The 16,000-nt window shown below is 42.5% G+C and overlaps 1 protein-coding gene across 2 annotated transcripts; it reads left to right on the top strand.

The window, feature by feature from the left end:
• Positions 1 to 142: 142 nt before the first annotated feature.
• Positions 143 to 14,679, top strand: LOC131138658 (scavenger receptor cysteine-rich domain-containing group B protein). 2 transcript variants are annotated; one of them, XM_058087776.1, is made up of 12 exons: positions 143 to 514; positions 3,295 to 3,433; positions 6,464 to 6,496; positions 6,896 to 6,934; positions 8,442 to 8,744; positions 8,848 to 8,916; positions 10,129 to 10,440; positions 10,595 to 10,678; positions 11,270 to 11,326; positions 11,414 to 11,728; positions 13,018 to 13,125; positions 13,219 to 14,679. In XM_058087776.1, the coding sequence occupies exons 2-12, from the start codon at positions 3,298 to 3,300 to the stop codon at positions 13,533 to 13,535; spliced, it is 1,773 nt and encodes a 590-aa protein (XP_057943759.1). In that variant the 5' UTR covers positions 143 to 514; positions 3,295 to 3,297; the 3' UTR covers positions 13,536 to 14,679. The 2 variants fall into 2 exon arrangements, with proteins under 2 accessions (XP_057943759.1, XP_057943758.1); XM_058087775.1 differs by having other exon boundaries at positions 3,298 to 3,433.
• The last annotated feature ends 1,321 nt before the right edge of the window (positions 14,680 to 16,000 follow it).

The following is a 16,000-nucleotide window of genomic DNA, read 5'->3' on the forward strand; positions in this document are numbered from 1 at the left end:
GCTTTAAATATAATTTTCTCAGCAAGTCATTTTGTGTTTCTGAGTCTGTGTCGCCACACCCAAAAATGCAAAAAAACACACACACACACACACACAATCTGAGCGGTCCTCTCTCCCAATGAGAGTGTGCATACGAGTGGGACGGGACCATGAGGGAGCTTTACCTGTAACAGGAGATGCAAGGTTACCAATGAAGTGTTGGCTTTCCTTCTTTGTTTGTTTTGCCCCTCCTGCTTTGTAAATACAGGCGGGTGGAACATCATAAACAAAGATGCGTTATTTATTGTTTTACGTAATCGCTGGCGCCAAAGCCAGATATTTATAGTCAGGCACAAGCTGAGGAGATGAAAGACCTAAGAGACGAGCGACTGGAGATTTTCATTTTCTAGAGCCGATATTTAGGCAAAGTTTCTGTGCTATTCAGGAGACGTGGAATTATTTTTTTTTTCTATCCGCGCTCTCTGTGTATACATTTTTTTTTGTTTAGTCATATTTTGGGACATTTTCGCAACAGGTATGTATCATTTTGATTAATTTTGATTATAATCCCCAATTCTATAAATTCAAATGTATATTTTGACAAAACGTGCTACACTTTACAGTATATATTATAATCCCTGTCTGTCCGCATTGTCACACTTGATAATAAAAACTATACACTGCAGTACTTCATGTACCAATTCACATCCTGTTAATTTAACTGAAAAATATTTCAATTGAACTAAACTTCATTGCCGTATTTTGGCATTTTTGACAAATATTTTGGAGATCTTTTAGCTATTTCTCAGCATAGGGAAGTGAAAATGGAGTTTAAATATTATTCTTTGTACTATATAATATCCACTAGGAATGGAACATTTTTCCTCTTTCAAAACAGAGTCATTTCTTGTTTATATTATGTCTTTGATTTGTTATTTGTTTAAAAAAAGGAGCTACATAAAACTAGCCACTGGCTCCTGTCCTTCCAATTGGCCAAAACGTACCGGAGATGAGCGAGAGAGTGAAGCATACAGTACCCGTGGCTAAAGATATGAAAAATATTTCAATTGAACTGAACTTCATTGGCGTATTTTGGCATTTTTGACAAATATTTTGGAGATCTTTTAGCTATTTCTCAGCATAGGGAAGTGAAAATGGAGTTTAAGCATTATTCTCTGTGCTATATAATATCCATTAGGAATGGAACATTTTTCCTCTTTCATTTCTTGTTTATATCATGTCTTTGATTTGTTATTTGTTAAAAAAAAAAAAAAGGAGCTAAATAAAACTAGCCACTGGCTCCTGTCCTTCCGATTGGCCAAAACGTTCCGGAGATGAGCGAGAGAGTGAAGCATACAGTACCCTACAGCACCCCCCCCCCCCTCGTCCTGTTGTCCAGGAGATGAGAGGCGCCCCTGCAGTGTCATCAGGTGCTGAAGCGTTTTAGTGACAGATTACAGGAAGCAGTGTTTATGCCTGACGATGGCGGCCATAGAAAGCAGAAATGTCTTTTTGTGCCCCCGAGTCCGGAATGTCCACTATCTCCAGGGGCCAATATCAAATTCGCCTCTCATCATTCCCAAATACACATTCCTGTGTAAGGTCAGGGGGAATTCTACGACGGAAAAGACAAATAACCCAAACACTGCCATCTCCAAAAGTCATGATACCGGGGGTGTCCAAACTGTTGCGTACAGGAAAATTAAAGGACGCGAGGGGGCCACACTTTGTCCATTAAAGGTGCTAAATCCTATCAATTTATGCTAAGCTAACTGAACAATGTCAACAATTTAGCATTTTTACACAGTAGGTGACAAAGTCAATTAACAGCTAATAAAATTTTATAAAAATAAAATTTGATATCACAAAGCTGGGGCTGCACGGTGGTCGTGTGGTTAGCACGCAGACCTCACAGCTAGGGCACCCGAGTTCAATTCCACCCTCGGCCATCTCCATTCACACTCACATTCATACCTATGGACAATTTGGAGTCGCCAATTAATCTAGCATGTTTTTGGAATGGCGGAGGAAACATGCAAACACCACTTGTCCACCGTGCGGATTCAATATTACTAAATGGAATATTTTCATAGTTTGAGCATAGAAAATCTTTTTTTTTGTTTAATTTATGACCTTCTAAACATGGTTTTTAACATTATTAGAGCCTTGCAGACACCCCTATAGTCACCTTTACACTTGCAAAATAAACTTGTAAAATAAGATAAGAGGCAGGGCGGCACGGCGGTTGAGTGGTTAGCGCGCAGCCCTCACAGCGAGGAGACCAGGGTTCAATTCCACCCTCGGCCATCTCTGTGTGGAGTTTGCATGTTCTCCCCGTGCATGCGCGGGTTTTCTCTGGGTATTCCGGTTTCCTCCCACATTCCAAAAACATGCTAGGTTAATTGGCGACTCCAAATTGGGATAGCTGGGATAGGCTCCAGCACCCCCCGCAACCCTTGTGAGGATAAGCGGTAGAAAATGAATTAATGAATGAATAATAAAAAGTGAACTGCATGGTGATCGAGTGGTTAGCGCGCAGACCTCACAGCGAGGAGACCAGGGTTCAATTCCACCCTCGGCCATCTCTGTGTGGAGTTTGCATGTTCTCCCCGTGCATGCGTGGGTTTTCTCCAGGTACTCCGGTTTCCTCCCACAATCCAAAAAAACATGCTAGGTTAATTAGCGACTCCAAATTGTCCATAGGTATGAATGTGAGTGTGAATGGTTGTTTGTCTATATGTGCCCTGGGATTGACTGGTGACCAGCCCAGGGTGTACCCCGCCTCTCGCCCGAAGACAGCTGGGATAGGCTCCAGCACTCCCCGCGACCCTAGGTAGAAAATGAATGAATGAATATGCCAATACTTTTCACACATTTCACCCGTTTTACCCTCAAAATTGTCATTCATCACACGTTGTCCCTTAGAAGAATGTTGGCTTCCTCCTGTATTAGCTCCCCTTGATTGCTGAGTGATAGTCGGTAAATCCCAAAATTCTTAGTCTCAAGGGAATCCCCCACAATATGGAAAATCACAACACAGGTGACACCTGCCCCTTGCTTCCCACCTGTCGCCAAAGGGAAAACTCACTCCCTGCCTCGCATTTCACAGGATCTCTGGGAACCATTTGGTTTCTAACTGCTCGTTTTCCAAAGTCTGCACTCCGTTCCGCACACAATTATCAATAAGCACCGCAGCTGCAGGCACAACTGGAAAACAATCCAATGGCATATTTAGGCTACAGCGGAACTAGGACACACTGAAGTGATTTGTTTGTTGTAGAATGAGAGTGTGAACGTGTGCAAATGTGTTCCAAGCAGATGGTCAGTCAGGCAGCCATGCGAGGCCAGCGCGTGGCGGAGAGCGCGTGGCGGTGTTGGAATCCCATGATCTGGCTACTGGTGACGTTGCTTGGGTCCTGCATCCTGGTGGCTGTCAGTGTGTTGTCACGATTTGGTGAGTGGGCCGAAATACTCATACTGCAATGTAGCTCATTATCTCTCACTGTGCAGTACCAATACACAAATATCAGCTATACTTTTTTCCACAACATCTCAATTATTGTAAATGCTTGTTTTATATATACTATATGTATATATATATTTTAAATCACAATATGGTGTCCTGATTGACCCTAGCTTTGGTTTGTTTTGGCACTGTTTGGCACTTGTTTGACCGTATGAGACAGCGTACAAAAATAGATACATATTTATTGTTTTTATTATTAATTTTATTAATATATTTATTATTAATTAATATTAATATTATGTATTATTTATTATTATTTTTATTATTTATTTTTTATTTTTATTATTATTTTTTATTATTAATTAAGTTTTTATTTGTTTATTGTTTTTAACCAAATGGTACCAAGCTGGGGCGTACAAAAACCACAGCTCCAGTGTACTTGGGAGGAGATTTTAGTTGACTGTCATGAAAATAAACAAATACACAATTTCCACTGCATTTCAGCCCTGCCACAAAAGGACCAGCATATTGATGTCAGCTGATGCCGTACAAAACTGGTGCATACAAAAACTAAAGCCCCAGTGTACCTGGGAGGAGATTTTAGTTGAGTGTCATGAAAATAAACAAAAACACAATTTCCACTGCATTTCAGCCCTGCCACAAAAGAACCAGCATGTTGATGTCAGCTGATGGCGTACAAAAACTGGGGCGTACAAAATGTAAAGCTCCAGTGTACCTGGGAGGAGATTTTAGTTGAGTGTCATGAAAATAAACACAAATCCAATTTCCACTGCATTTCAGCCCTGCCACAAAAGGACCGGCTGACATCATGTTGACGTCATCATGCGATTTACTGGTTAACATAGGTTGACAAGGACAGAGGTTGAAGATGTACAAACACTTAAGTTACTTTGAATTGAGCTGGAATCTGTTTCACTGACAGCATCACAACTATTCACCGCCAGTTATTTATTTCAAGTGTATTGTATCGCAGCATGAGAATATTTGACTTGTACAGTCCAGCGATGCACCTGTCCAATCTATTCAGGGTCAATCGAGGATAAAAACAAACTGTCACTCTGTTAGATTTATCAGCACTTTTGTTATTGTTGTGCAATTCAAACTCCAGTCATGGCAAGTCAGGTGTATCATTGTTTAAACCAGTGACGCTCCTTCAAGTGTATTGTATGATAGCATGAAAATATTTTACTTGTATAGTCCACTGGTGCACCTGTCCAATCTATTCAGGGTCAATCGAGGATAAAAACAAACTGTCACTCTGTTATGTTTAACAGCATGTTTGTTATTGTTGTACAACTCAAACTCCAGTCATGGCAAGTCAGGTGCATCATTGTTTAAACAATGACACATCAGGCATTCCTGTTTGTGAATTCCATGTAGATAAGGCCTTTTGCGTGAGAACTGCAGGATTTCAATCGGTTTCACTGACAACATCACAACTATTCACCTCCAATTATTTCTTTCAAATATATTGTATCGCAACATGAGAATATTTGACTTATATAGTCCACCGGTGCACTTGTCCAATCTATTGATGGTCAATACAGGATGAAAACAAACTGTCACTCTGTTAAGTTTAACAGCATGTTTGTTATTGTTGTACAACTCAAACTCTAGTCATGGCAAAAAGTTAGAGAATGACACACATATTAATTTCCACAATTGTTTTAATTTACGTATACTCTAGAATAGAATGTTGTAAAGAGTGACAAGTCATGAAAATAAACAAAAACACAATTTCCACTGCATTTCAGCCCTGCCACAAAGGGACTAGGAGGCATCATGTTAGTGATTTGCTGGTTAACATAGGTGAGAGTGTTGACAAGGACAGAGGCTGAAGATGACTCGGTCATCCTGATTGAATAAGAATAACAGACTGGAAGCTTTAAAACACTGGGTTGTGCTTGGAATCTTTGTTTTTTCTCTGTTAACCTTGGGATCGGGACACCACCAATGCAGCGCTTGCTCGCACAGTGAGGTGAAGACTTTTGGAAGAAGAGGTGAGGTGAAGACTTCTTGTCAAGAAGGGCAGCAAAAAAGCCACTTCTCTCCAGGAAAAAAAAACACCAGGGACAGACTGGTAACTGCAGTAAGGTCCCATTTTCTGATCAACCCCCTGAAAGCAACTTCTCCTGACCACCAAAGAACAGTTTGGTGACAAACTCGGGGAACAAAACATTGACATTTTGGGTCCATAGCCAGGAAATCCCTAAGACCTTAATCCCATGCCACTGTGAATTGAAAAAGGGTCAATACTGAACATTTTAACGTAAACTTAATGTAACGGCCAATAAGAAGCAAACTTACTGAACCGAAGACGGAAACTTTGTCAAAACCAAAACATGAGTCAATCTCAAATATTTTGCCCATAACTGTAGACTTTTTCAGAATCAGAATCAGAAATGGTTTTATTGCCAGGTATGATCAAGCTTTGTCAAAACCAAAACTTGTGTCAATCTCAAATATTTTGCCCATGACTGTAGACTTTTTCAGAATCAGAAATGGTTTTATTGCCAGGTATGGTCAAACTTTGTCAGCACCAAAAAAATTTTTCAATCTCAAATATTTTGCCCATGACTGTAGACTTTTTGAGAATCAGAATCAGAAATGGTTTTATTGCCAGGTATGATCAAACTTTGTCAAAACCAAAACTTGTGTCAATCTCAAATATTTTGCCCATGACTGTAGACTTTTTCAGAATCAGAATCAGAATCAGAAATGGTTTTATTGCCAGGTATGATCAAACACATACTAGGAATTTGTTTTGGTGAAGTAGGTGCAGACACATCTATTAAAAAAAATGAAAATACAAAATATACAGAATAAACAGTATAAATAGATGTACACAGTCTGTTTTTTGTCTGTCGTTTGTTTTTGTCTGCATCGAAATAACATGAGACTATTGTGGTTGTTGAGTAAATCCATATACAAAAATTAAATGTTTCCATCTTTTCCAACAAATAGTAATTTGTGTATTGTGATTTCTTCTAATTTCAGGAGACCTGAAAGTCAACCGACGGGATTTACCACGTAAGTAACCATTTCATTTTCATGAAAGGAGGAAGCGTGTCCTACAAACACTAACCTTACATGTGAATGATGTGAATGTGAAACAGTGTCGGTAGTATCGCATGTGAAATGCATATGTTTGAATATTGAATACAAAAGGGAGAGGCCTGTGAAATGACCTACATTAGGTGTGATGTTCTGAAACGCTAAATTGCCCGTGAGGGCTTTGTGTTAGTGAAACCTGAGACACAATTCCAGAGGTGTGAGAATGTCTTTTGAAGAGAGCCAGAAACTCCTGCAGGAAAAAACACATCACGTGTAGCCGGTGGTTCAATTCTGAATGACAAACTTGGCTTTTTCCTGATCTGTATCGTGATAATATTCTCACTGTACCCTATCTTCTCCTGTTGCCTGTTTCAGCCAATAACTTGCAATCCCCAGTGAGGAGGCATTACGACGGTAAGCATGAATTACAACACCGCCACCTACGTACAGTACATAGACCTGCCCCAGAATCTCATGACCCGGACTAAAAAGCAAGCCAGGCCACCACAAAGAATACAGTCAGTGAGTGTTGATATCTTGCTTGGAAAAAAAGACAGAAGTGAATCAGTGCCTAAGGCCTTCCAAACAAGGTCACAGCAACCTGCCCGACATCCTTTTCCTCATTCACTTCCAAGGGTCGTGTACCCTTACTACGGAAAAACTACTACTTCTCCCAGAAGGTATTATATCCTAAAATCGGAGCAGTTGCGTGTTGATCCAGCGCCTCTAAAGTTACTTTACTTTGCATGGTTCAAGTGACCCAATTCAGATCTTTTTAACTCATGTGGCCCACTTTGACGTTTGAGTCACGGTAGTGGAATGGAAACGTATGGAATCGGATATTTATCATTTGAGTCACCCTCCAGTCGCAATGTTTGATGACTTTGACATCAATGACTCGGGACTTAACTTGGACTTTACTCTGATGACTTGAAAATACTGTCAAGTGACCGTGTCAAGTCCTCATTCAAAGGATTCGATTAACAATATAGGAATATTTCCATTAAGAAAACCTGTTTATGACTTTCTAAATATGGTTTTTAACAGACACACCTACAGTCACCTTTACACTCCTGTTATTCATTGCTTAAAACACATTACACCATTTTTATGCAGCAGGGACAGAGGTAGCGAGCTAACCGGTTAGCCTCAAATTTATGTTTTTTTAAACTTAAAAAGCCCCAAACCTACCACTTCCACATTGAATGTGAGGAGAACTTTTGTTCACTCTATCAGAGTTCCCACATGATATACCGGTCCTGCCATGGCTGACTCCATGACTCCATGCTGTTGTTAATGGTAAAGGTAATGTAATGTAAGGTAATACTACATATTCATTCATTCATTCATTTTCGACCGCTTTTCCTCACGAGGTTCGCGCGGGGGTGCTGGAGCCTATCCCAGCTGTCTTCGGGCGAGGCGGGGTACACCCTGGACTGGTCGCCAGCCAATCACAGGGCACATATAGACAAACAACCATTCACACTCACATTCATACCTATGGACAATTTGGAGTCGCTAATTAACCTAGCATGTGGGAGGAAACCGGAGTACCGGGTTTTCCCCACGGGGAGAACATGCACACAGAGATGGCCGAGGGTGGAATTGAACCCCGGTCCTCCTAGCTGTGAGGTCTGCGCGCTAACCACTCGTCCGCCGTGCTGCCACTACATATACAGAATACTACATATTATTTACGTTATGACGAAAAACACACTACAGTCTACCACAAAAGTGGTAGAGACTTGAGAGTAAAGACCTGAGACTTTCTTGAGACCGACTTGCTCCCACCTCTGCCGGACGCCACGGCAGATCCAAGAAGACTTGGAATCAGAATCAGACACAACTTTGATTGTCACAAATTCAAACGATTCAAAACCGTCAGTCGGACGCCACTGACGATTCACTTGTCTTTTAAAAGTGGAACTGTTAAACGGGCGCAACAGATGCGAGGGCCGTGTGGAGGTGCGCTACAACGATACCTGGGGCACGGTCTGCGATGATGACTGGGACATGGTGGACGCCCAAGTTGTGTGTCGCCAGCTGAACTGCGGCGTGGCTGTGGCGGTGGGCAGCAGTTCCCAGTACGGACAAGGCTCGGGACTCATTGTGCTGGATAACGTGGACTGCAAAGGGGGCGAAACAAACCTTGGTCAATGTGACAGTCTCAGCTGGGGTGTACACAACTGTTACCACTACGAGGATGTGGCCATCATATGCCGAGGTAATAAAACTTGGAAAGACTAAGGTGTTCAATTGTGTCGTTTATTTATCTGGGGTAGTAACGGACAACTAATGGAAGTGTTTGGTTTTTTTTCTGCCGTTAGAACCAGTGGTTGCAGGAGCAAATACTTTTGGGGATGTTACCACAAAGTCTTCCAAGACCTCACAGTCTGGTAAGTCAACTTTTTACCACAACATTTTTAAGATCATTGAATAATTTTAGGACTGTTTGTGTATAAAACTGAATAAAACACAGGATAATTTTACAGAATTTTATGTATTTGTCAACAATTTATCAATGTAGTAGTAGAACAAGACTCAAAACAGGGATGTCCAAAGTGTCCACTAGAGCTGTCCTATCTAGTCTTTGAGCATGATAAGATGAAGCCTACTCAGATGGGAAATGTCTCTGAAGACAACCTGAACAGTTTCAACAGACAACAGAACCACTTTCAGTCATGTCCCGAAAATACAAAAACCTAGAGGAATGAGAATATTCGACACCCTTCCAGCGGCATTTCGTCCCACTTCCAGGCCGCCTCGGGGCTCCAGGGCTTCGGCCTTACTTTTAAACTTGCCCCGTTGGGACCAGGGATTTTCGCTTAGACGGGAGAAGGTAAAACAGCCGACGGGGGGGCTTATTTCCAACATTTCCGTGGATCCTGCAGCGGGCCTCCTCCCGCCGTCCGGCCGCCCCGAGCCTTCAGGCTCCCGGCCTGACGTTGAAACACATCCCATTGGGACTGAAAATACCGTAAACCTCGGATATATCGGACTCGGATATATCGGAAATTCGCTCACAACGGACAGATAAAAAAGAACCGATTTTTCTGTAATGCATTTCCAATAAAAATTCATTGCATATATCGGATTTTTTATAACGGATTTCGCCTATTTCGGACTAAATCTCCAGTCCCGTTCCAATGCATTTCCATTAAATTTCCCTCGCGGATGGCCGCATCGTGGCGCTCCGATTCGCCGAATCGTGACAGGCCGCTATACGACGTCATTTGCAGCGTTTGCAGCGTTGCCTGCGCGTCCAGGTACATTGGAAACATAGTCAAGGAAGTGCCTTTTTATAACGGATAAAATCCGATTTACGCATATACCGGATATAAATCAGATATATGCGTAAAACGGACATTTTCCGGTATACGCATATAACGGATTTCGCTTATATCGGACAAAACCAGTGGGAACAATTGAATCCGATATATCCGAGGTTTACTGTATGACAAAGTGTCAAATGAATGGCGGTCAATGGGGGAAAATTGGTATCGATACCGTGGATATTTGGATCAACCCGCCCAGCCCGTGTTGATATTATCATGCATTTTTCCGGAAAAATGTGTAACGCACCTAATAAATATTTCTCCCCTTTTTAGATGGCAAAATCCGTTTAGTGGATGGACAAGACCCGTGTGGGGGCCGGGTGGAGATCTACTACCAGGGAAGGTGGGGGACGGTGTGCGACGACGATTGGGACATGAAAGAGGCTCATGTTGTGTGCCGGCAGCTCGGCTGCGGCGCCGCCCTTTCTGCTCACACCAACTCCGAGTACGGTTTCGGCACCGGACATATTTTTCTGGACAATATCGACTGTCAGGGACACGAGCTGCAGTTGACTAAATGTGCCCACCTTGGTTGGGGCAACCACAACTGCGGCCATCATGAAGACGCCGGGGTCACCTGCTCTGGTATGCTACTCTGGGTCTTAAAACGTCTAAAAGTGGGAAGTGTACATTTTGGTACCTTGGTTGGCTAATGCCTAATCATAAACAATTACAAACAATTTAGTCAGGGTTCCAGTATCATGGGTTTCTTAGGTAGTCTCATTTCTCTTCTATCCAGGTACAGGAACCCCCCATGCGCCCACAGTTCACCCTTCCACTGGAAGCCAGGGATCTGGGATCTGGTCAACATTGAAAACGGAAGGTTGGTTCTTACCTACCTTTTGGGTGTTAGGTTACTGTGTGATGATTTTAGACAACAATTCCGGCAGCCATGGCCAATGAAATATGTTTCTAGGAAGAAATGTATGATGGGAAACCATTAAAATAGTTGTTTTATTTAAACTCGTATTGGTACTTTATTGCATATTTCTTACCTACCTTTTGGGTGTTAGGTGACTGTGTGATGATTTTAGACAACCAATAACTTGAGATGTCAGCCCTTTGCTTGCCCACCAGCCATAGCTGGTCATTTGCTTGCGCCCACCAGCCATAGCAGCGTGCCCCCGCGGCAGCCACGGCCAATGAAATATGTTTCTGGGAAGAAATGTATGATGGGAAACAGTTAAAATAGTTGTTTTATTTAAACCCGTATTGGTACTTTTTTGCATATTTCTTACCTACCTTTTGGGTGTTAGGTGACTGTGTGATGATTTTAGACAACTGATAACTTGAGATGTCAGTCATTTGCTTACACCTCGGAATCATATGTTTCTGTGACATTTCCCGCCAAGAATGTCATAAATGTAACGCCATTAATTATTATTGTTTTGCATTGTATCCTTTTGTCCTCCAGTGACCAATAATGATGTCACGGCAACAGAACGTATTAGCACAACTGCTACCAAAAAAGGTAAAGAAACACTGTAGACACTGTAGGCTTAAATACAAACAGAATGTATAAGACAGAACTTGAGCGGAAATATGTCTTCCCACGCAGGCTTCATGGGTATCCGCTTGGCCAACGGAGAGAGCATCTGCAGCGGTCGTGTGGAAGTACAGTACAACAACGTCTGGGGGACCGTGTGTGACGATGGCTGGGACTTGGCCAACGCCGATGTGGTGTGTAGGCAGATTGGTTGCGGCGATGCTCTCGAGGCCAAGACTAAGGCCTTCTTCGGTTACGGCACGGGTCCGATCCTGCTGGACAATGTAGAGTGTCATGGCGACGAGACAGACATCTCCGAGTGCACGCACTCGGGCGCGGGTCTGCACAACTGCGGCCATCATGAGGATGCTGGAGTTGTCTGTTCACGTAAGGCTCAAGTGGAATTTTTCTCTTCGAGTTGACAATTATCAAGAAGAGCTAATTTGCATGTTTGTCAGTCACACTTAAATGTTCCAGATCATCAAACACTTTCAAATATGAATTTTTCTCCATTAATAATTTATGGAGCGGCACGGTGGTAAAGTGGTTAGCGCACAGACCTCACAGCTAGGAGACCAGGGTTCAATTCAACCCTCGGCCATCTCTGTGTGGAGTACCGTGTCAACTCATTTTCTCATTTTCCGTTGATAGTAAATCTACTGCTATTAAATACATAAATACTACTATTAAATACATACTTTTGGCCAGGAGAAGATGTCAGGCGTTTGAACCATCAACCACAATTCTCTCCAGTTGGCGGGTCGGCAGTGGTAGCCAGTCAATGCCCGTCTCCTCAAATTAAATTAAATATAAAATAATAAAAAAAATTTAACATAAGATATAATAAAATGTGGGCGGCACGGCGGTCGAGTGATTAGCGCGTTTTCTCCGGGTACTCCGGTTTCCTCCCACATTCCAAAAACATGCTAGGTTAATTAGCCACTCCAAATTGTCCATAGGTATGAATGTGAGTGTGAATGGTTGTTTGTCTATATGTGCCCTGTGATTGGCTGGCAACCAGTCCAGGGGTATACCCCGCTTCTCGCCCCTGAAGACAGCTGGGATAGGCTCCAGCACCCCCGCGACCCTCGTGAGGATAAGCGGTAGAAAATGAATGAATGAATGAACATTAGTAGAGCCCTCTAGACATGAACTAACACCCCTATAGTCAACTTTACACTCATATTCCCCAATATAGTAGACATAATGAGAGTTAGGGCTGCAAGGCGGTTGAGTGGTTAGCGCGCAGACCTCACAGCTAGGAGACCAGGGTTCAATTCCACCCTCGGCCATCTCTATGTGGAGTTTGCATGTTCTCCCCGTGCAGGCGTGGGTTTTCTCCGGGTACTCCGGTTTCCTCCCACATTCCAAAAACATGCTAGGTTAATTAGCGACTCCAAATTGTCCATAGGTATGAATGTGAGTGTGAATGGTTGTTTGTCTATATGTGCCCTGTGATTGGATGGCCACCAGTCCAGGGTGTACCCCGCCTCTCGCCCCTGAAGACAGCTGGGATAGGCTCCAGCACCCCATTTGAGGATAAGCGGTAGAAAATGAATGAATAATAAAAAGTTTCATCTAAAAATAGCTGTGTTGCTGTTGACTAATATTTACATTTACATATTTAAGTGAAATCGATTATTTTCTCGTGAAATCACTTATTTTGCTTTTCCCAGCGTTCCAACCCATCAGCGGATTAGGACTTGCCCGTGACTTTGGCCAATCTGAAGAACCCTCCGGGGCACCCGTCATGATGGCCAATATCTCCACATCGCTTGCTGAAGGTATCGGTTTGCATCACGGAGGACTGCAACCATCATTTTCCTTCTCGACCGCCTCTTAGGTGCGTTTTGTTGAAGACTTTATTCTCTCTACAGGAAGTCTGAGACTGATTGGTGGTGAGGACCCCTGCGAGGGTCGCGTGGAGATGTTCCTCAAATCCGAATGGGGCACCGTGTGCGATGATGCCTGGGACATCGCCGACGCCATGGTCGTGTGCCGGCAGATGGGCTGCGGGACGGCTTCAACAGCATGGGGGGAGGCCCACTTTGGGCCCGGCACGGGAACAATCCTGATGGACAATCTCAAGTGCACCGGTAAAGAAGACTCCCTGCTACATTGCTCTCACATCGGCTGGGATGTGCACAACTGCGACCATTCGGAGGACGTGGGCGTCACCTGTTCGCCGTTATGATTGTCAAAGAATCGTTGTACCGAACTTGGATTCGTGTACAATGTGTAAATAAGGCAACCGTCAAAACGCATCCTTGACATGTGACACTTTCTGCTTACGTTTCAGATTTATATGCCTATTAAGCACTTTATAATGAACTTGCCGTGGATATTACTAATGAATGCTGAGTGTTAGGTTACTGTGTGATGATTTTAGACAACCAATAACTTGAGATGTCAGTCATTTGCTTGCCCGCCAGCCATAGCAGCGCCCCCCCTCTCCGGCAGCCATGGCCAATGAAATTTGTTTCTGGGAAGAAATGTATGATGGGAAACTGTTAAAATAGTTGTTTTATTTAAACTCGTATTGGTACTTTATTGCATAATTCTTACCTGTCTTTTGGGTGTTAGGTTACTGTGTGATGATTTTAGACAACCAATAACTTGAGATGTCAGTCATTTTCTTGCCCACCAGCCATAGCAGCACCCCCCCTCCCTCGCCCCCCGGCAACCATGGCCAATGAAATATGTTTCTGTGAAGAAATGTATGATGGGAAACTGTTAAAATAGTTGTTTTATTTAAACTCGTATTGGTACTTTATTGCATATTTCTTACCTAGCTTTTGGGTGTTAGGTTACTGTGTGATGATTTTAGACAACCAATAACTTGAGATGTCATTTGCTTACATCTCGGAAATCTAAATGGGAGCGTGAATCATGTGTTTATGTGACATTTCCCGCCAAAAATGTCATAAATGTAACGTCATTAATTATTATTGTTTCGCCCGAGCAAACACAAAGTTGTTTCACGCATCACAGCATATCATAGCAATACTACACGCCGTGTAAATATGGCCACTGGGGGGTAATGAGCAATCTGATTGGATCGGAGTGCTCATGTGTCCCAAATGAGTCGGAATTGATCAGCGAACGCTCAGTGATTTATTTCTCAGCCGCGACACAACAGTTTGTATGCAAACGACAGGTTTTAGCTTTTATCTGACTTTAGCAAAACATAAACATAGGACCCGTCCTCTCCTATGCTATGCTGTATCTCTATCTTTACAAATAAATGATACCTGTATTAGATTAAACCTTCAATAGACATGAATAGAAATCAGCAATCAGTACACTACATCTGATAAAATAAATGTTCTTATTTTTCAGTATGGCTTATCTTTTTGGTGTGCTTATGTTTGCCATGGATATTTACACAACACAAGAGAAATGATAGTAGCTTGTATGTAAGAAGACTGTGGGGCTTGGATCTCCACAGAAGACAAGGAAGCCATGATGTCATTTTATCATGAAATCATTCAAAACCTGAAGTCTACACTGAAAAGAGTTCTTTTCTGGAAAGAGAGACCAAGATAAGCTTACAATGCTGTTGGTGCATCAGCATCTTAAATGGTTACATGAAATGAAGTCAGGGTTATAGTGCCATCTAGTGGGAACAGTAAGTAAACACTACAGCAGTTGACTGGAATGAAGAACTTTTCCAACAAATGTCCATTTCCGTTCAATGTACTCATATTTTACGAGTTGGAATTTAGTAATACAACACAACTTCTCTATTACAATAACTGACAACATGTAGTGTTACACATATTACCATTATAATAGCCAGTAGACACTGTGTTGTTCATATGTTGATTGTGTAATATTTTCTTAAAAACACAGTTGGACTCAAGCAAAAAGCAAAATAAACATGACGAGACGCCATCCATATTGCACGGCGACCGACAGAGAGTACATCAGGGGTATCCTTAGTCCATTTGTGGCCCGCGGTTGTCTTTTTATTGGCCTATTGCACATTCTAAAAAATATAATTCAACAAGAAACCTACAACTCAATTACAAATCGGCGGTAATTTCACAAGAAAGTCAAATTATTAAGAGGAGTTTTTATTTATTTTATTTATTTTATTTTATTGTCATAATATCAGGAGCAAAAAAGTAACATTTTTTTTTTAATTAGGAAAAAGTAGGAAAATTTAACAAATCTGAAGCGCGCAGACCTCACAGCAAGGAGACCCAGGTTCAATCCCACCCTCGGCCATCTCTGTGTGGGTTTTCTCCGGGTACTCCGGTTTCCTCCCACATTCCAAAAACATGCTAGGTTAATTAGCGACTCCAAATTGTCCATAGGTATGAATGTGAGTGTGAATGGTTGTTTGTCTATATGTGTCCTGTGATTGGCTGGCTGGCCACCAGTCCGGGGTGTACCCCGCCTCTCGCCCGAAGACAGCTGGGATAGGCTCCAGCACCCACCGCGATCCTTGTGAGGATAAGCGTCAGAAAATGAAAAATTTGAAAAAAATAAAATCTAAATTATTGGGGGAAAAAAATCATAATTGTAAGCAGAAAGAAGTTGAAATAGTTGGAAACTAGAAGGCCAGACACTGGGCAGCTAGGCGGGGCAGGAGACTGCAGACCTGGGCCACAAGCTCTGGACTGCATCCCCAACCTACCACAATGGTAGGCGGTT

Source organism: Doryrhamphus excisus, chromosome 11 (assembly GCF_030265055.1).
Source record: "Doryrhamphus excisus isolate RoL2022-K1 chromosome 11, RoL_Dexc_1.0, whole genome shotgun sequence".
NCBI lineage: Eukaryota > Metazoa > Chordata > Actinopteri > Syngnathiformes > Syngnathidae > Doryrhamphus > Doryrhamphus excisus.